This window comes from Eulemur rufifrons, chromosome 2, assembly GCF_041146395.1.
Source record: "Eulemur rufifrons isolate Redbay chromosome 2, OSU_ERuf_1, whole genome shotgun sequence".
NCBI lineage: Eukaryota > Metazoa > Chordata > Mammalia > Primates > Lemuridae > Eulemur > Eulemur rufifrons.
The window spans coordinates 120,883,747-120,903,527 of NC_090984.1; the positions used below are offsets into that span (position 1 = coordinate 120,883,747).

The 19,781-nt window shown below is 50.0% G+C and overlaps 1 protein-coding gene across 4 annotated transcripts in view; it reads right to left on the reverse strand.

The window, feature by feature from the left end:
• Positions 1–5,393: 5,393 nt before the first annotated feature.
• The window catches only part of BCL11B (BCL11 transcription factor B), a 94,973-nt gene continuing 80,585 nt past the window's right edge, over positions 5,394–19,781 (reverse strand). For all 4 annotated transcript variants that reach the window (XM_069465289.1, XM_069465286.1, XM_069465287.1 and 1 more), the window contains one exon: positions 5,394–12,337. In XM_069465289.1, the coding sequence (XP_069321390.1) occupies positions 10,287–12,337 (2,051 nt within the window). In that variant the 3' untranslated portion in view covers positions 5,394–10,286. The remainder of the gene's footprint in view (positions 12,338–19,781) is intronic.

Consider the following 19,781-nt stretch of genomic DNA (forward strand, 5'->3'; position numbering starts at 1 on the left):
CTCATCTCTCGTTGTCTACCAGGTTCATAGATGGCCATCCATCCTGGGAAAGGACCTGTCGTCCTTCACGGCTCTTTCCTTCACATCCACACCCAACCTACCTGCAAGTACTATCAGCTCTTCTTGTAAACCAAACAGATACTGAATCAGAGTTCTTCCCACCTGCTTCTTACCGCTTTCCGCCTAAGACCAAGCCACCGTCCTCTCCCCTTGGATAGCTCCTACTTTAGCTCCTGCCGTGACACTCTGTCCTCCACCTGCAGCCTGAGGGGTCTTGCTACAGTGTCATCCGGAAACAGCTTCCACCATCCCACCCCTGCATTTCCTTCTGGCACTTTTTTTGATTCATATGTGTCTTCCAGAGATCACAGGTACCTAACGGACCCTGTGCCATGCTTGTTTTAGAATCTAACATTCTATCATAAGCATCTCTCCAGTGCCACTTAAATTGTACTGACAACATCATTTTTGATAACTGCCTACTGTTCCATTGCATCGATATCCTTCACTTGCTTTTCCAATCCCATGTTGCAGGGCATCTTCGTTTCCAGCTTTTGCTGTCTTGCATGCAGCTACAGTGAACATCTTTGTGGCTACATCTCCGGCTGAGTTACAGCCTCCTTAGGATGATTTTTTAGAACAAAAATTATTTCAGGAATTAATCAAAACAGATAAGATATTTCTGTTGTGATTAGTGCTAGGTTATGAGGTGAGCAAGGTATTTCCATACTATCCAGGGGTGGTTCTGTGCAGACCTTCATGGGCCTTGCAGAGTCATCACTGGCCTGAGCAAATGGCACCAAGAGATGGCAAGTGCCGGCGAGACACCTGTGAGAGCCCATCTGGCACATGGTATTCCCTTGAATATTTTCAATTGCAAAAGCAAGGACTGACTTCCTGAAAATTTAGACAAAACAGGAGAAATACCTTTCTGGAGAGGTTTTCCCCAAACATCTGCATCAGATACATGCTCATGTCCACACATACATTTAGCTAGATAATTTGAAATCATAATGTATGAACATTTTCTGTTCTTTTAAGAGTTAACATTATCTCGTATACACTTTCCCTGTTGCTACCCGTCATTTTAGATCAATGTAAATATTCCGTAATGAACGAGCTCTTCTTCACTCATTCACTTCTCTGTTGCTGAACACACAGGCTGCTTCCAAAATTATTCTATCACATGTATCATTCTCTGGCATGTTTTCCCTGCATGAATAATGAGCAGTGTATCTAGGTTTCTTTTTTCCCTTTGCCTACAAGAAGCTTAGATTCAAATTTATGACTTAGGCATAGCAATGTATGGCCTTCTTCTCTAGTCTATATTTTTGTCCGGGTATCTACATCTTACTCTATCTTGTAATCTCTCTGGTCCTGAGCTCGAGCTCCTTATTTATATTTTATTATGTTTTATTGGTCTGCTCAGAATCTCGTGGGATGAGGAAGGAGGCAAATTATTACTAAAGTATTTAACGAAATGCGGAAGTGACCATCTATAGGCACATAGCTTTTCCTCTCTCTAGGAATTGCTAATTAGTGTACTTAGCATAGTTTCCAAGAATGACATCACCAGATCAAATACTCAGAATATAATTTGGGCCCTTGATACACACCGCCCCAGAGCTTTCCAAAGGGAAGAGGGAAATGTGGTTGAAACATAATACAGGTAACAAAGCCGAACCCTCAATTATACTTCTACACACAGGAGAAAGGGCTGGGTCACGCCAAGTGCGAAAGGTGGTGGGGGTCTGGGTGTCACCTGCGGTCTACCTCTTAATTTCTCCTTCACTTACCGACCGGTTGGCCCCGCACAGTCGCTTCCACGCTGCACCACAGGACTTGGAGTAGATGCTCAGCACGATCTTGCTGATGGAAAGGAGGAAGAAGAGCTAGAAAAAGAGAAGGTGAGAAGAAGGAACTGCCACCCTCAGTAGCTCCTTATTTTGCTGGGAGGCAGCCAAGCCTCTGCCAACTACAGCCTGCAGTGCATTTTCAGCCAAAAATGCCTTATATGGCCTGGCCCAGGAACGACACACCGGCATCACCATCGTGCCTTAGGATTTTGACAGGTAAAGGACCACCCACATCCTCTAGGCAGGACTCCTGGGCTCACATCCTGGGATGTGCCCTAAACTGGACATTTTTTATATTAAAATTACGTAATTATAAAAGATCACAGAAACACACTTCACTTTCATTATGGTCTGTGAAGAATAAACCACAGTTCAGGGAGGCAGTTTGGGCTATGGCAGGGCTCAGTGGGACAAGGACTGGGTTTCCTCAGCTGTAAGGAAGGATGTGAATGTTTCCCTCCAGCCTCCTGCTGCACCCGCGCTCCTGTCCGACAGACTGAGCCAGGACAGTCTGTTCACTCACAGCCTCCCCAGCTACTCAGGAGTCATTCCAGGGCAGGGACTGCATCCCCAGGCCTGGGGGAGTGGGGTACTCAGGAGGAACTCCAGGGGAGTTAGGGAATCATTGAGCAGGTGGATGACTGTCCCATCCTGCCCACTGAAGGGTAAGCTCCTGGAAGGCAGAGGTGGGTTTCATTTATCTCTAGCTTCCCTGCAGGGTCTGTGATGCAGCAAAGGCCTTTGATAAATGTTTATTAAATGAACAAGCTTGTGAATTGATGGATGGATGGATGGATGGATGGATATATGGATGGATGCATGGATGGATACATGTATGGATGGATGGATACATGGATGGATGGGTAAACAGGCAGATGTGCTATACTTTAGGGTTTGGGGGGTGATTCCTGTGTTAGACGGGGTTATACTAAAAAAGACTTTTAAGGTCTCAGCCAACTCTTGGATTCTGGGTCTCCAAGGGCTTGCTGGGCTTTTCAAACCTCCCTGCATTTCCAGTGTCACACTCTCCGCAAGGCACACCACTGCACCCTTGCTGGTCTTCATCCTCCTGGCATATCCTCACTCATCATTGGAGAAGCAGCATGATTTCCCTAATGCTCCCTCTCCGCCCCTCTTGGCCCATATGACTCTGTCCCAAGGTCCGGCTTGGTAGCTTGTCTCTCTCCTTGAACAGGAACCCACCAGGGCAAAGACCAGGCCAGAGGCTTTCCTGTCTGCCCAGTCCCGACACCCAGCTCAGCCTTTGTTTGGGACTTAAATCACTTCTGAGCTCACCCTGTTCGGACTGCTTTAGAGCATCGTAGATGGTCTGTAACCAGAATCCTATAAAGCTGTTTTAAAGATTACGCAGGGCAGGCGGTCAGTGACCAAGGCTCCAGCTGCACACAAGACTGTCAGAATCTTTACCCTCCCTGGCTGGAAAGTGACATGAGACTCATTGTCTATGTCCATCCCATTAGCATTAAAAAAGAAAACCAACAGGTGCTATTCATCTAGTTTTGTTTGCAAAGCGGACAGGGATGTATTCTAGTTTTAATTTCCAGACCTACAGTTCCAAAGTGAGGTGTTCAGCAGCGTGCTGGGATGCCCCAAACCATGCCTGGGGTAGCTTGGAAAACATAGACTCTGTGACTTGCCCAGTACTGAAGGCTCCGGGTCACAACCCGCAACAACGTGGGACTTTCTGTTCTTGAGAACTCACTCTTACTCTGATTTTTGTAACCCGAACAGGGGACATTTCTGACATTAACCTTCCCAGCAAACCTCGTTCCTCTGAGCATGCGCTGCACTCTCAGAAGCATTCAACTGTTTGAAGGCAGAAAGATTCCTTCCAGATCATCTTAACCCTCCGTCTTACAGACGGGGAGACCGAGGCCCAGAAAAGGAAAGGGACTGACTTGTGGTCACGGAGCCAGTTACTGAAGGGACGACGGTGAGAGCTGATCTGAGCCTTTCCTTTGCTCCGCTGGTGGTCCCCAAACATGTCCAGGCCACAGGAGTGAAGGACATGTTCACGAGTGCCTAACTCACTCGTCCCGAGCTGTGGCTGGTCGTCAGCCTGGGTGTTTGCTCCCACTCCTAAAATGAAGAGTATCCCCGAGGTGAGCACATCCCTCTATTTCAACCTGAAAGCAACTGAGCATTTCAGTTCTGCTATTTGCACAGCTTTCTGGGTGGGAAAGAAACACAAAGACTCACAAACACTTGTGTCTTAAAGCCAACTGGGGAAACAGACTTGGAGCCCCAGGACCTGTAGAAAAGAAAAAGAGAAATTCCTCGCCGGGAATTCTTACTCCCTAACCTCCTAGGAAGCAGGGCAAGTCTCCCGGCTGACTGTCAATTCCATTTCGGGTGCTGGAGTTCAAATCCCACTTCTTGTCCAGGGGTTAGATATGGCCAGGGAGCATGATGGCTTGTTTGGGCGAAGACAGGACATAGAGGAACACGCTGCCCTTGTGTCTCTTATCCTCCCTGTGGGCAGAACCCACAAAGGACCTCAGCGAGCATGGCTTGCTCTTTTCATTCTTTGCAAAGTCTGCTCGTGAGGATTCTCGGCCTGCCTAGCTCGGTACCTGGTTCACGGTCAGTGCCCAGTGAGAGTTTGCAAGAGTGGTTTGAATGGAATGTTCTTTGTCCCTCTAAGAGCAGGAAACCTAGGAAGAGAGAGGTCTAAACTTCAGTGGGTCTTTGATTCCTTCACTCTCAGGGGTGGGCTCTGCCTCTCCCTCACGTGGAGAAAATCACTGGTACCTTCCTGCCGCGGTGGCTGGAACCCGGCAGAACCCTGCCTTCCTCCGTGCCCATGGTGTTGGCTGCTCCAGGCCCAGCGCTGGGAAAAACCAGTTAAAGCCTTTTTCATTCTGCAAGAGCTGAGTTTGATTATCACAGAAGAAAGTTGCCTCCAATCTGTTAACATCCGGCACGTGAGAACAGAAGGAAGTCCTTCTGTGTGATCTTGCTAAACATCACGATGGTCAGAGAGGCTGTCTACTAGCCCAACAACCTCATTTTATAAATAAGACAACCGAGGGGACCTGCTGGAGGACAGAGTCCTTTAGACCCTTGGGGCAGGGCTTCCTTCTCACCGGATTCTGATCCCTCCACGTCTCCCAGCGGCTCTCACTAGGTATTGATGAATGTTAGCTGAGTTAAACTAGACTGGTTAACTAGTCTGCTAATTCCTAGCCAAGTGCTTTTTCATTTAAACCACTTGTTCTCAAACTTGGCTGTAGGAGAATCACCTGGGTCATTAAAAAAATTCTGATGCCGGGCACTGAGATTTTTGAAAGCTCCCAGGAGATGCCAATTTGCAACCCGAGCTGAGAACCGCTGCTCTGAAGCACGCTGCCGCGTCGGGGCAGCGAGAACCGTTGCTCCCACAGACCACTCTCTCCTCTCTTCCCCTATACGGGCTTAAGGGTCTGGGTCAGGAAGAAAATAGAGAAAGACCTTCCATTCACCCTTGGAAATAAGCTGTCCGACCCCCACCTTTAAAAGACACAGGAAAGGACAAGGTTTGGAGATCAAGTTAAATGTCCAATTTATTTTTATAACTCGAAACCAGAACAAACTTGGTTTTGAACAAGCGTACAAATGAAATGGCAGACACATGCTGAACTCAACATTGTGACATTAAGGAAAAAAAGAGGCCCAAAATCTTGTACAGAGGATAAAAGGAACAATAAATATTTTACTAAGCCATATTGAAATGACCTCCTGTCATCTCAACATTTTATCCATAATAAAAAAAAAAGTGCCCGTTTCTTAAACAGAGCACAAATACCAAGCAATAATAAATAGTTCCAAACTTGTAGTAAAAGACAAAACCTCCAAGTAAACAACAAAAGCTCATACAATAAGTAATAGAAAAGGTAATAAAAATATTTCGCCTTGCCAGTACAAATGCAAACAACTGAAATCAACGTAGCTTTGCTTTGCAGGGCTAAGATACAAAGAGCACCAAAATCACGGTTTGCCTGTGTTCAACGAAACCTTCCACTGACAGTTACGTAGGACCAGGATGAAAGGCTGATTTCCTTACTTTTCACATTTTGCTTAGAGTAATTCAGTCTCCTCCTCTCCCCATGAAAGACCCTCTAATGGCAAGTGGCGGATTCCAATTTGGGGCAACTTTGAACAAAGTCGTGGCAGTGTGGAAACCGGCCTGAGGTGGCTGGGTCGCCCATGCTAGAGGCCTCTGTCACCGGGTCATCTGCTTCCGTGTTGGTTTTTTAAACACGAAAGAGAAAGAAAATTCTCTGTTCTCTGCAGCTGACAGAGACACACAATCCTTGTGCTTTAGGATGGCTTAGTCCTGGCACTCTGGTGACTTTGTGTAAGCTGGTGAGCGCTGGCTAGCTTTTATGACTACAGGAGGACCACCGTGGAGGCCCTCGAGGGCCTTGACGGGGGGCGCAGAGGGAGGAGCAGCCCCGGGTCTTCGGGTCAGGCAGCAGGAAACTGAAATCTCAGCTTTATCTCCTATTCCCCCATCCCTCCCCCTTTCTTTTAACTTTGCAAAGGTAAGTGGCAAGGAGGAAAGATCGAATCGAACAGAAAAGCTCCCAGAAGAAAGATTTTTGCATTTGGTAAAGAACTGCCCAAAAGGATGCTTGGTTATACTTTGATAACCTGAAATAATGGTTTCTTACATTTCCTGAAATTAAAAAATGGCTTCCTGATATAGGTATTTTTTAAAAAATGTATTATTCCCTCATCCAAAAAACCACCACTTTATTGTCTTAAAGCTACTCGGCTTTACAAAAAAAAAAAAGAGGGAAAGAGACAGAGAGGGAGAAAGAAAAGAAATCAAATAAAGATGAAAAAAATGAATAAAGGACAGACAGAGGATGGAGGGTGGAGAGGAAGCGCAGAGGAAGGAGAGAGAAAGATATGGAAAGGCACCGAATTCATCCCAGGCCCTCGCATCCGCATCCGGAAACTGACGGAATGTAGGTTTCGGAGAGCAAAGCAGCAAAGCAGGGAAGACAGCGCGAGGCCAGCGCTCTCCATGGCACAGAGGTCTTGGCCAGGATGGGGTCTCCTTCCTGAAATACGATTTGCACTGTTCTCAGCAGCAGGTCACTTCGCCTGAACCTAGCTGATACACCAGCTCCTTTCATTACATTTTTGCTTGTTTAATGTTTTCTTTCTCAAGGACTAAAGAAGCTCGGTTTGCATTGCTTTCTGCTCTTAAGGGCGGGAGAGGGGTGGTGGTGGTGACCGCCACCGCAGTGATGGTAGAGAAGGAAGATGCTCTCTCGCTCTCTCTCCACCACATCTGACATCTTACAGATGGCCTCTTAGAGAAAGGGAGGACTCTGTGGAATGTTACTGACATCTTTACAAAAACTGATTTTTTTTTTCCACTCAACATGAATAAAGAATTTCCCATCCGGTCTGCTGTGGCCACACCAAGGAGCCTTGATGCAAGGTTCGGGGCGTTCAGAGTGAAGCCCAACACGAAGGGTTCTTTGTGTAGGCCAATTCCGACAAAAATATATACAACTAAAATGATTTGTGAACCAAAGCATTTAACTACTTCCTTTTGTTTCTTTTTCTCAAAGGTTGTCAAACAACCCTTTTTCTCCTGTACAATAGGACTCAACATACAAATTTTTTTTGCAATATTTTATCCTGCCAAATTAAAAAAATATATTATGGCAGCCTGTTTGTTTTTGTTTTTTTTTTCTTTTTATTTCCAAATTCACTAACAAAAAGGTACATTAAATCCCTTTAAAAGGACAAGCTTACAGTTAAAAAATTACAAGCTCCAGTAAAAATACAGCAAGTGCCTACATCATATGAACCAACCAATATATCCATTCCAGAGGGAAGTGGGAAGAGAAAAATAAGTACAGGTCAGAAATGTGATTTTTTTTTTTCTGCAAAGCAATAACAATATTAAGCACTTTTTTTTCTACATACTTTTTCTACATGGTGTAGCAATCCCCTTTTAATCCCCAAATACAAGTTTCTATACATTTTTTTGAAATAAAAATTCAACACCCAAGGCAGAAAAAAATTTACTAAAACTCCGACTTTACAGTTACTGTGACAAGAACAAATTTATAGACCCACCATTTAAATTTTACTGCAACATTTTCAAGGAAAAGAAAAGGGTTTTTTTTTTTTCTTGTTTTGTAAAATGCCCAGGCATTCTCAATTATTACAAATACTGGTCCACTTTTACAGTAATCAAGAAATTTTAATATATATAATATATACTAAAACCCCGTCACCAAAAGAAAACAATATACACGCGGCCACTGTGGCATTTTTGTATAACCTATTAAGCAAACTTTGAAAAAAAAAATGATCGCTCCAACACACATACACACAATTTTTTTTTACCCTTGTATGTATCCAATACTGTAAACGTATTTTTAAGACAGAGTGCACTAAATTTAACTTTAGAAAAAATTAGCCGTTGTTCCTGAATTGTTTTTGTTTTGTTTTTCATTCAACGATATCAACTTGTAACTTGTGTCACTTGAGTTTTAATTCAGCAGTAAATCACCTCCACTCCATATCTAAGCAGCGTTGTCCCAAAAACAAAAAGGGCTGAGGATAATTCAGCTAATGGATGTCCAAGGTTGTGCTGGGTTTATTTCTTCATTTGATTGGGTCTTATGGCATTTTCATATCCTCTATCTTCAACCAAGATTTTTTTTTTTCTTTTTTACTTAAAGTAAATGTGGCTTTGTTAGTTTCTAAAGAATGTACTTTTCTTGTTTTACTTTTTTAAAAAGTCTTTTCATTTCAAAAAAAAAAAAAAGTTTTGCATTTGTCTCAAGAGACTCAAATAGGAAGATCAGTTTTCAAGGCACTCACATCAAATTGAATGGCAGTAGAAAAACTGTCCTATAAATTATTATTTTATTTTGTTCTTTATAGTGCCAGTATTGTGAATGCCACGCTTAGCAATACTGACACTCAATCTCAGCTGTCCCTTACAGTTTAACCCACCTCTGGGCCAAAGAAGAATATGCTGCAATTTCTTGTTTAGAAGCCATTTAATTTAAATGCAAACAAAAGCTTTAAAGTGCGGGTCAACAGAATTCAAATGTCTAACCTTAACAGTTTGATGTTTAGTACCTTCCAACCTAATGAGATAGAAAGAAAACAAAACCACTTGGGAAGTAGCGCTGGGCACCTGCGGTTGGAACTCTTCCCCTGCTCTTACAGTAAAAGGGAACAGAAATTCACAGGATCCTCCCGTCCCTATAATGTCATCAGTGTGCATCACATGAGAACACTAGCTTCCTCAATTCACCATCAGGGCATTGTCTGCTTCAGAATCATCAGTTACCACTGGTAGCAACCTCTGACTTGAGATTTGTGTGGTGGGGGTGGGGGTGATACAAAGAGAGAAGCTGTCAAGCCAGAAGAAGGCTGAAAGAACACCGCTGGTTTCTTCCATTCTGTGTCACTGCAGGCCACCCCATCTACCCAAAAAAGTACCCTCAGCCCATTTTATTTAGCCTAATCTACAGCAAATAGCAGAGACAGCATCCCAGGGCACACCAACATTCCAAGAAAATGATAGTATCTGCTGGTAATGCACAACCTCAGAATGCTCTTGGGCCATTTCCCGGAGTAGCCCTCAAAAACTCTTTCTCCGGTGGTGCCGAGTTTGTGGGGCACCCCCCGCCCCAGCACCACCACTAAAAGTTTTCCTTCCACAATGGCAAAGTGGAAATCAACACAGAAAAGGCCTACGTTGCTCAGGACATCATCAGTGCTACATCTCCACTCCAATGCTGAAACAAAGTGCTACAACTTTAAAGATTGTTATCGCTGTACATCCAATCCCCCACCCCAAAAACAAAAACAAAAACAAAAAAAAACGCATGCCACTTTTTATTTCAGGACCAAAAAAGAGGAAGGAATAAAAAAGTAAACAACTTTAAAAGTCATTTAAGTGTTGGCTTCTTCACAAGAAATTACACATGCTTAGCTTAAATTTCAAAAAAGCAGCGCCCACCCACCCCCCAAAATTATAATTTAAAAGATATGCTCCCCCTCTACACTGCTCGCGAGTCATTTGCTCAGGCTACTACTGGGTTTAAAAAAAAAAAATGAAGAAGGGATGGATACCCAACAAAATCTTTTAAAGGAATTTAAACAGAAAGAATAATAATAAAAAGTACCATGCCAAAAAAATTACAAAACCCAATAAATACAGAAATTATTGCACAGTTAAAAGGCTCCACAATTTTTACTGCCTTAATCAACCCTCGGGTTTCCATAGGACTTCGCAGACACAGGTTGCGTTGGAGTGCCGCCTCCCCTGGGCCCCGGGGACACGCGGGGTGCTAAGTGGCGGTGACACGGAGGCAAGTCAGGTCAGCATTCTCTCAGTTGGCGACGGTTCCACTGCACAGGTGCGCGTGCCGGGCCGCGCGCTTAGCTCCTCTCGGCCTGCTCGATTTTGACGTCGTTAGTCAGCAAGTGCTCGCCGTGCCATTTTTTCATGTGTTTCTCCAGGGTGCTGTAGACGCTGAAGGGCATCTGGCAGATGTCGCAGCGGTACACCTCCTTGCCGATCTGCCCGTGCGTCTTCATGTGGCGCGTGAGCTTGCTGCTCTGCGCGCACGCGTAGTTGCACAGCTCGCACTTGTAAGGCCGCTCGCCGGTGTGGCTCCGCCGGTGCACCGTCAGGTTGCTGCAGTTCTTGAACACCTTGCCGCAGTACTCGCACGTGTCGCTGCGCCGGCCCTCCTTGGAGCTGGGCCGCCCGGGGCCCGGGCCCCCCAGGTGCGGCGTGCTGCCACCGCTGGCCGTGCCGCTGCGGCCCGACAGGCCGCCGTCCAGCAGGTCCCCGGGCGGCGTGGAGAAGCGCAGGCTGCCGTTCTCGGACGAGTGCTCGGACGACGTGGCGAAGGGCGACTGGCGCGCGTCCGTGAAGCCCAGGAAGGGGTCCTTCATGAAGTGCCGCGACGCCGCGTAGCCCACGAGCCACTGCGAGTAGACGTTCTCGGACGGGATGAGCGCGGCGGGCGGCAGCTCCAGGTCCTTCTCCACCTTGATGCGCTTGGCCGCGCTGTTGAGCCCGGGGCTGGGCAGCGGCGCGGGCTTGCGAGGGAAGAGCCCGGGAAAGGGCTCGGCGCCCGGCGCGAAGCCGCCGCCGCGCCCATTGACCGCGCCGCCCGTGCCCGCGTCGCCGCAGCCGCCCGCATCGTCGTCGTCGCCCGTGTCACCGCCGCCCGCGCCGCGCTTCAGGAAGGCGCCGCGCTTCTGCTTGTCGGCCAGCAGATCGCCGTACTGCGGCAGCGCGCCCAGGCCCACGTTCTCCATGACCTTGCCCAGGACCAGCGCCTTCTCGTCGGCCAGCGCCTTGGCGCCGCCCACGCCGCCGCCCGCGCCCGGCACCCCGGCCACCCCGCCGCCGCCGTTCTCGCGGTTGCGGCTCAGCTCTGAGTCCATGCTGAAGCTCGACTCGGGCCGGCTCTCGTTCTCCAGCAGCAGCTCTTCTTCCTCCTCCTCCTCCTCTTCGTCCTCCTCCTCGGGCTCGTGGCCCAGCGACGGGTCGCTCTCGTGGTGGCGGAAGTCACCGTCGGCTGCCTTGAGGCCCTCGCCGGCCAGCTCGCTGGTGCCCGGCTCCGGGGAGCTGGCGGCCGAGAGCCCGTCGTCGGAGCGGCCGGCCAGCGAGCCGGCCTTGTGCATGTGCGTCTTCATGTGGCGTTTGAGCTTGCTGGCCTGCGAGCACGCGTGGTCGCACAGCTGGCACTTGTAGGGCTTCTCGCCCGTGTGGCTGCGCCGGTGCACGATGAGATTGCTCTGGAACTTGAATGTCTTGCCGCAGAACTCGCATGACTTGCTCTTGGCGGGCGGCTGCGGCGGCGGCGTGCCGCCGGGGGGCATGGGCGGCAGCGGCGGCGTGCTCAGGAACGGGGACTTGGGGCTGGGCTGGAAGGGGTTCAGGAGCCGGTGCATAGGGTTGCCACGGCCCGGCGACACGGGCGGCGGCGTGGAGCTGTTGCCCGCCAGCTCGCGGAGCCGGCGCGAGAAGTCCATGGCGGGAGAGTCGATGGCCATGGGGTTCAGGCGCATGACTCGGTCGAAGGCACTGGGGTGCTGGGCGACGAGCCCCATCTCCTCGGCACTGAGGCGGTGCGGGTCCAGGTGGTGGCGCGGCGGCGGGCTGAAGAGCGGCGGCGTGCCAGGCAGGCGGCCCTCGCCGAAGCCCGGGTGGTCCCGCAGGATGGGGCCCGTCATGCGCAGCAGGTTGAACGGGTTGCTGTCGCCCAGGAAATTCATGAGCGGGGACTGCGCCACGGCCTCAGGCCCGAGCGGCGGCGGGATGGTGAGCCGCGGCGTGAGCGAGCTGCTGGCCGGCCCGGGCTCCAGGTAGATGCGGAAGCCGTGCGTGTTCTGCGCGTGCTGCAGCAGGAACCACGCGCTGTTGAAGGGCTGCTTGCATGTTGTGCAAATGTAGCTGGAAGGCTCATCTTTACCTGGGGAGACACACGGACAGAAAGGCAGACAGAGCGTGAGAAGCAGCAGGGGCGCGGGCACCGCGGAGCCGAGGCTGCAGGGCCGCCCCGCAGGCCCGGCTTGGCTCCACCCGGCTGGGAGGCGGCCCAGGCAGCTGGACTTCGGCAGGTTAGGTCAGTTCTGTAGGCCTCACTCTGCTCCCCCAAAGTAAAGATGTTCTTATTTGCTTGTGACAATGCCTGGTTCCGGCCGTAAGTAGTCTACAAAAGGCTGAACTACACCAAAAGCCAGGGCGGATCTCACCCAGCCGTGCTCAAAACCGCCTAGACGAGGGTCTCAGTCAAGGCACTGTTGACCCCAATAATTCTGGGGGCGGGGGGTCCTTTCCTGTGCACCATGGATGCTCAGCAGCATCCCTGGCCTCCACCTAGGAGATGCCACAAGCAGCCCCCTCCAGTGGTGCAGACCAAGTGTCTCCAGACCGGTGTTCCCTGAGGGGCAGCAGCCCCCCTCCCCTTGCTCCTTGAGAACCAGATCCAGACAATATTTGATTCAAGGAAGTTCTACCAAAACTCAAACAGTATTGTTTTGCAAACGATTTTTTTTCTTTAAAAGAAATGGCTGTGATACGTCTGCAACATTAGGGATTTTAGCTAGAGGAAATTCTAGTGTTTCATACACCAGTGTCTGCGCAGAACGCACCGCCCGACTGAACATGGATATTCAGGAACAGGAAAAACGTAACACACTGTGAAGACCTACTACTGTGTGACAGCCGCCCCCACCGTGTCCTCACACACAACCTCAGTGTACAGTTCCGCCTCCAGAGACCCCTGGGGTGGGGGAAGGGGGAGAAATTGGCCCAAATGAGTATTTCGAAGTCCTTTGCCAGAAAACCAAGGAATCAAAGAACATCCTGAAATCTGACAGGGCAGTCAGGATGAACAGCGGCAAGTGCTGATTTGTTAGAAACTGGCTCTGGTGACACGGGCAGCAAATTGTAGTGGACGCTCAAGGCACAGGACCAGAATGTCCCAGTCTTGGCCGGTCACTGGGGTGGTCACAAAATGGAGGCTGAACATTTCATCTGGAACCCGACTTGAGGGCGCCCTCCCAACCGCGGCTGCTTTCCAGCCTGACCCTCTCCTAACGCTTTACGTAAGGAGACGGTGGGGACAGGCCTTGTCTTCCATCATCGGACTCACCAGCCGAAGGAGGGGAACAGGAATCCCACCTCAGACCTGGTGCAAGACATGGCATCTGTGATCTCGAAAAGCCCCTTTTGTTTTTTCAGACTTTCCTGTACCTGGAAGATTTTTGATGCTGATATTAAACTACAGTAGCTGCAAACACCCTGGAGAAGCCAAAAGTGCACATTAATTACCATCCCAGAATCAGCAAGGTGAGGAGGGGAGTGGAGCAAACAGTCCTCATCCCAGTCTCTCCACCCATCAACTGATGGACTTCAGAAATCCCGGGCAGAGAGTTTGCCACCCACTAATTATGTTTCTGGAAGGCTGCACTCTTAGCAGTGTTTATAGACACATAAACCTCCGTTTGGAGAACCAAGTGCCCTGAGTTCTGTCCAATTCAGTCTTGAGTGTGGTGCACACCTCTCTCCCAAATTAGGCTTGCCAACTTCCGTGGGCCAGGACCTCCCCAAGAAGGTGTCATGCTGTCCAAGGGCAGGGTGGAGATTCACCCGGACCACAGACCCAGCCAGACCAGGACACACGCTGGAAACCGAGCTGTGCTTTTACGAGTATCCCACAAGAATGATTTCACTCTCCTGTCTGTGTGTTTGGTGGTGAGAAGGCAGTAGGTAGGCAGGACAGAAATCAAACAGGAATTCTAAAGTTCAGCCTCCCCTCCCTTTTAGAAACACCACAAGGAGAAGTTCTGAGGCATTTTCTTTCTCCAGGGTGTCTGGGTCATTGTCCTCCCCCAGTTCGGCTGAGTAATTCATGCGGGAGCCCCTGAGGGGGGCTCCCCACCTTGGAAAGGGCAGGTGCCTTCCCGAGGCCGGCAACACGCCAGCCCTGCCCCCCTGCACGGCTCTCGGCTAACAGAACGCCCCGGCTGCTCCGGAGGCACCGTCTCTGTCCTCAGCTTATTAGCTAATGTACTTGGGGACAGAAAGCCTCACCCGGGCAGCGCATCGGAGAGCCGGCCAGCGGCCACATTTAGACTCCTCCTTGCATCCTTTTTTGGAACGCGGTGAAATAAATAAGTAATAAATAAGAAGATAAATAAACATCCCTTTCTGACACAGGAGCTAATCACACAAATGAAGTGCCACGTCCTACAAGGTCATAGATCTTCAAATTAGAGAGCGTTTCTGTACCCTTCACCCCAGCTCCAGCCACTCTAATTAATCGATGGACGTCACAGCTGCTCCGGTTGCTCATGTCTTTAAGGCAGACCACCTCCCTTCCCCCAATCTCTTTTTTCCTCTTCGTTTCCTTGTGTAGCTCCAAAGCACTTCCTGTTCCTGGAGCTGGTGGCCACATATTTTCTAGAAAGTTCTGTGCCTGGTGAGGAATGTGGCTATCAGAGGAAAATGTAGAACTCCTAGGCAGGCCAGCAGTGAAGACTGCTCTACAGCTGAAATGGCCGATTAAATTTTTTTTAACTCAAAATGGCAGCTGCTGGGAATCATGTAGCTACATGTTCTCAAGAGCTCAGATGTTTCCACTTCTTGTTTAAAAAAAAAAAAAAATGCTTCTAAAACTCTAACTTGGAGCAGTGTAGGGAGGAAGTTACCTGTCCACAATTCGCCATGAGGAGGGAAAGAGTAGTGTTTATTCACCGAGTTGGATTTCAGGGCCACTTGTCACCCCCACACCCTGAACACCCTGAACCGTTCTGGTTCCAAGACTTCCCTCTGCACGAGGGCAGGATCCACTACAGGCGACAGCCTCCCCAGGATCTGACAGCTTCTGATTTTGTAAAAATCTCCCAGCCCTCAAAGGCCCTCCCTAGATAATTCTCTTTTCCAATGCCCCCTTTCTTTCTTTAATAAAATGTTCATTTCCATATTATCACTTCGTGGTTATCTCTTGCCTAACAGTAGCCCTGAGCATGGGGCTGCTCACTTTTAAGAACTGAACAATGTCAGAAAGTCTTTGAAGAGCCACTCGGAACATTTCTCTATTTGAAAATTCACTAAATATTTTAAACATGCGGCAAATGTAGTCTCGGACGGCTCATTTTTAAATGCAGCAGAAGACCCTTGGTGAGCAGGCTGCTTCTGACTTAGGGATGGCCCACTCCCCTTCCTGGGACCCCTCCTCGAACTCAGGGCCACCTGCCCACAGGTGAGCCGGAAGCTGCACTGCAGCAAGAGGTGGCGACTTTACGCTAGTGGCCCAGGCAGGCCACAGTAGCTACTGAGAGTACAACTGCTAGGTCAAGGGCTACATTACATAGAAGCAATTCACCCTGCAGCATCCAACCCGGCCTACAGACCTAGCAACATCAGCTGCGTTTTGCTCAATAAATCAAGCTTGGCGACTCAGAACCCAGGATCTGCATCTTTCCTCACTTGTTTCCTTCTTCCTTTCTCAGACATTTTTAGTACCAACTTGTGGAAACCCACACTGGGTCTTCTTTGCGCTGCTGGCTCTAAAGAGAGCCCCTGGATGTCTTTCTCAAATGCAAAACCCCCCTGACATCTCTCAGTCACGAGAGCCCTGGGCAGCTTCGTACCTCTGCCCGGATGTCCCCAGAAGGGTGAATTCAATCAAGTCACTTAACCTCTCTGCGCCTTGATTTCCTCATCAGCAGAGCGGGAAAAATATACCTGACTCCGAAGAGGGCTGGGGAGACCGAATGAGCCCCCGTATGTGGACACGCCCTGTAAATCACACACCGCGATGGAGACATCACGGCGGGTATTTGCACGTGTTTTTTTTTATTATCCATCTTTGTACCTGGCCGTGGATGTTTCAGGGATGCCTTCTGGTATAACTCTGGCAATAATGAAACCCTGGAGAAATTTTAATGCAGCCTGCCTCATGTATTAGAGGTTCCAGGGAAGTAGAAATTTGCAAACATTGAGAAAACATCATTTTTTATTGTGATGCGTGGGAACCAACACACAACTGGACTCCTGCAGTGAAATGTGACTTTTCCTTTGCAGTCAGACTTTTTTTTTTTTATGAACATTTAAACACTTGTTCCTCCTTATTATGCCAGCTACTCTAATAATACCAACAAAGGTGTAAGGGATATTCAATAAAAACACCTTTAACTGAATTTATTCAATGAAAAGGCCATAATTAATAGCCCTGGTCCTCCTAAGACCAAGTGATACCAAGTGGAAGGGCATTCCCGCCCAGGAGAGCAGCAAGGAGACCCCCCTCTGGACTCAAGCAGGGCCTAGGGTGATGTCCTGGGGGACTCGGATAAGAACTGGGTCTTGGTTCCACATTCCCCTCTACAGGTCGCCAGGCATTTTACAGCTGGGTTGGCGTTCTCCCACGCATTGGCTCATGTCCCCGCAGCGCACCACGGCCTCTGAGGGAGGCCAGGTGAAGACCACATCCCTGCTGGCACCTGAGAAGGTCCACTGTCCCTGCTCCCTTCCCCTCTATGGGCTTCAGGCTCCCAGTGAGAGGGCTGGTTTCACTGGCCAGCTGCTCTGTCCTCCTCCACAATCTACGACTGCTATAGGTGTTGTCTCCTCAGTTCTGAAACGATCATAATGACCAGTGTTAGCCCCCCAATGTGTATACTGTGTATTTGTTTAAAAACTATCTCCCCTTCCATGGATGTCAGACAATATCCACTGGGCACCTTGGGGGTCTATGTAAGTTATCCCTGAGCACGGCCATCTTGGAAATCCATAACCAGCCTGCTTGTTCCAAAGGCACCGTCAGACCTCTCCAGGATGCAAGGCGGAACCCAGGGAGTGATAATCACAGCCGTACCAAGAAACCGTTATGGAATCCGCACCGCCAGCCGGGCCCCAAGCTGAGAACACCAAGGACCCCACACGATGCTCCCAACAGCCCCTGAGGTACCAATTATTGTCATCATCCCTGTTTTACAGATGAGGAAACTGAGGACGGGAAGCGATAAGGGGGCCTGTCGGAGGCCACACAGCTGGTCATTGGCAGCACCTGTGCTCATGATGCTGTACTGATAAAAACCGGGTAGGAGCGGGGTCGGAGGTAACTGTGTGTCCCTCGCATTTTACCTTCCATGGCAGCCCAGGTGCTAATGAAAATATTGAGATGCGTCGCTTTTGGCTAGAATTGCAGTAACATGATAAAATCCTGTTTAGAATAGAAAAATCTTTCAAAGCAAGTGGTCCACGGAACAGTCACCCCTCGTGATGAAATGCTGGGCCATTGCCCCTACCCTAGTGTCTGTGCCAGACATTGCCAATCCATCCCGAATTCTCCCCACAGGCCATGGAATCCTGGTTAACCGTGGCTCCAGACAACCATCACCAAATCAGATGCACCTGTGCCTGTTGACTATTCCTGGATCTCAGCACGAGTAAGCCAGTAAATGCGGGATCAGAACACACCGGGCTGAATAACTTGATAGCACTGTGTGTCCTGCTGAGAACAGTGACTACCTGTGCCTTTCATTCATTCATTGAGCAAACAGGAGCTGGGCACGCTTTATCTGTCAGGGACTCTGCTGGTAGCCGGGGGTCCATCTCACATTCCAGGGGGAGACAGGGAGCACCTAATAAGCCACTTCATTGTTTAATGAAAATCACGAGTGGTGCCAGGGAGAAATTCGGGGTGCTGGGAGAAAAGAACTCAGGGGCTTGGCTGATCGTGAGGGTTCGGGACCTGCATCCCCTCATTCAGTCCTCGGAATAACCATTTACAGGAGAAATAAAGGAGGCGCACAGAACTTAAGTAAGTGCTTGAGAACACATTGGCCTTGGATTATTTATTTAAAATTCAACTTCTCGTTTCCAAGCTGCCTGAGGACAGGGACCAGGCTGGTCTTGTCGGGTGCTCGGCCTGCAGCCGCAGCCTGGCGCCTCATGAAGATGTGCTTCACAGCTGCTGGTGGCCCACGGTCAGGAGGCGACCAGCAGACTGGGGCATTCTCTCGGCCTTTCGCCGGCATAAGTCTGTGCTCCTTCCAGATTCATTTCGGAGCCAGGACTCTTTGGCTAAGTCACTGGGCGTCACAGAGCTTCAGGTTCATCATCTGCACAGTGAAAATAATACCTGCCCTCCCAGGTTGTTCATTGTAGGGAGACCATCATGAAAAAATGCCCAAAATGGGGTCCCCAACACACACACTAAGCTCAGGGTACGTGGGAGGTGACAGAGACACAGGGGCGCACGGCCAATCTGCACCCTGAGCCCAGGGCTTTGTGTTCTGTGTGTTTTCCCACAGTTGGCGTTGCTGAAGTCGTCACCACCAGGACAAGGACCAGGCCTGGGTGAAGCTTCCGACTCCAGTCTGCCCTCTGCCCTCCACGCCAAGCTGCCTCCAGAGCAGGGCTCAGCTCAGCACCCTCAACAAACGGCCTCTTCTTCCGGGCAGGGGACCCAGCCGGCACTGCCCACGCCTCACAGCTGGCTGCATTCCAACTACCAGAGCGTGCCAGGATCCCTGGTGACTCTCAACGGAACCAAGAAAATCTGCCACTACCTCCGCCACTGTCCACCCCAGAACAAGGGACTGATCTTCCCAAATCCCAGGGCTGATGGGCACCCCTGATGCCCTGGAGGACACACCAGCACCCCAGCCTTCAGGACCTGGCCCGACTGGCTGCGGGCCACCCACACCATGCACTGGCCACCCACTCTCCTGGTCCCCTCTCCTGAGGCCGTGCATCTGCACAGCCGTGCCCTTGCCAGTGCCGGCCCTGCTGCCCGGAATTCCTGCCTCTCGTTCTCCACCTGGAAAGCATCTTTTCAGATCCAGCCAGTGTCCCCCCTTCTGCGTCCCCACAGCATTTATTCAGACCTGCTGCACACTGATCACCACGCTGCACTGTCACTCCTTGTCCTCGACTTTGGTGTGTTCAACTCACCTACAGCCCGCGTGTGCCAATGTTGGGCTTTTGCTCTCAGGTGGATGCTCATGGCCACTTTGGAGAGTAGGTTTTAATCCAGATTTTCTAGGAAAAAGAAACTAAGTCTCATCACAGTTGAGTGAGGGGCCCAAGGTCACACGATTGGTACACCCTGTCCATCTGAGCCCAGGGCCATGCTGTGTCCGGACACACAGCTGGCTTCCCTCACACTGGGGCTGTAAACCCTGCCATAGCTGGCCCTGCGGAAGAGTTGGGACCAGCCCTGGGCAGTCACTCCACCTGTGTCCCCAAGTACTAGCGACTGGCCAGGGAGGGCAAGCAGCAGGCTCTCCAGGGCAGGAAAGGGCTGAGAAGGGAGGCCGCACCCAGGGAGCAAACCTGGCTCAGCCACAGTGTTTGGGGACTGTTTACCTGACAGGATCCCCGCAGCAGAGGTGAACTTCGAG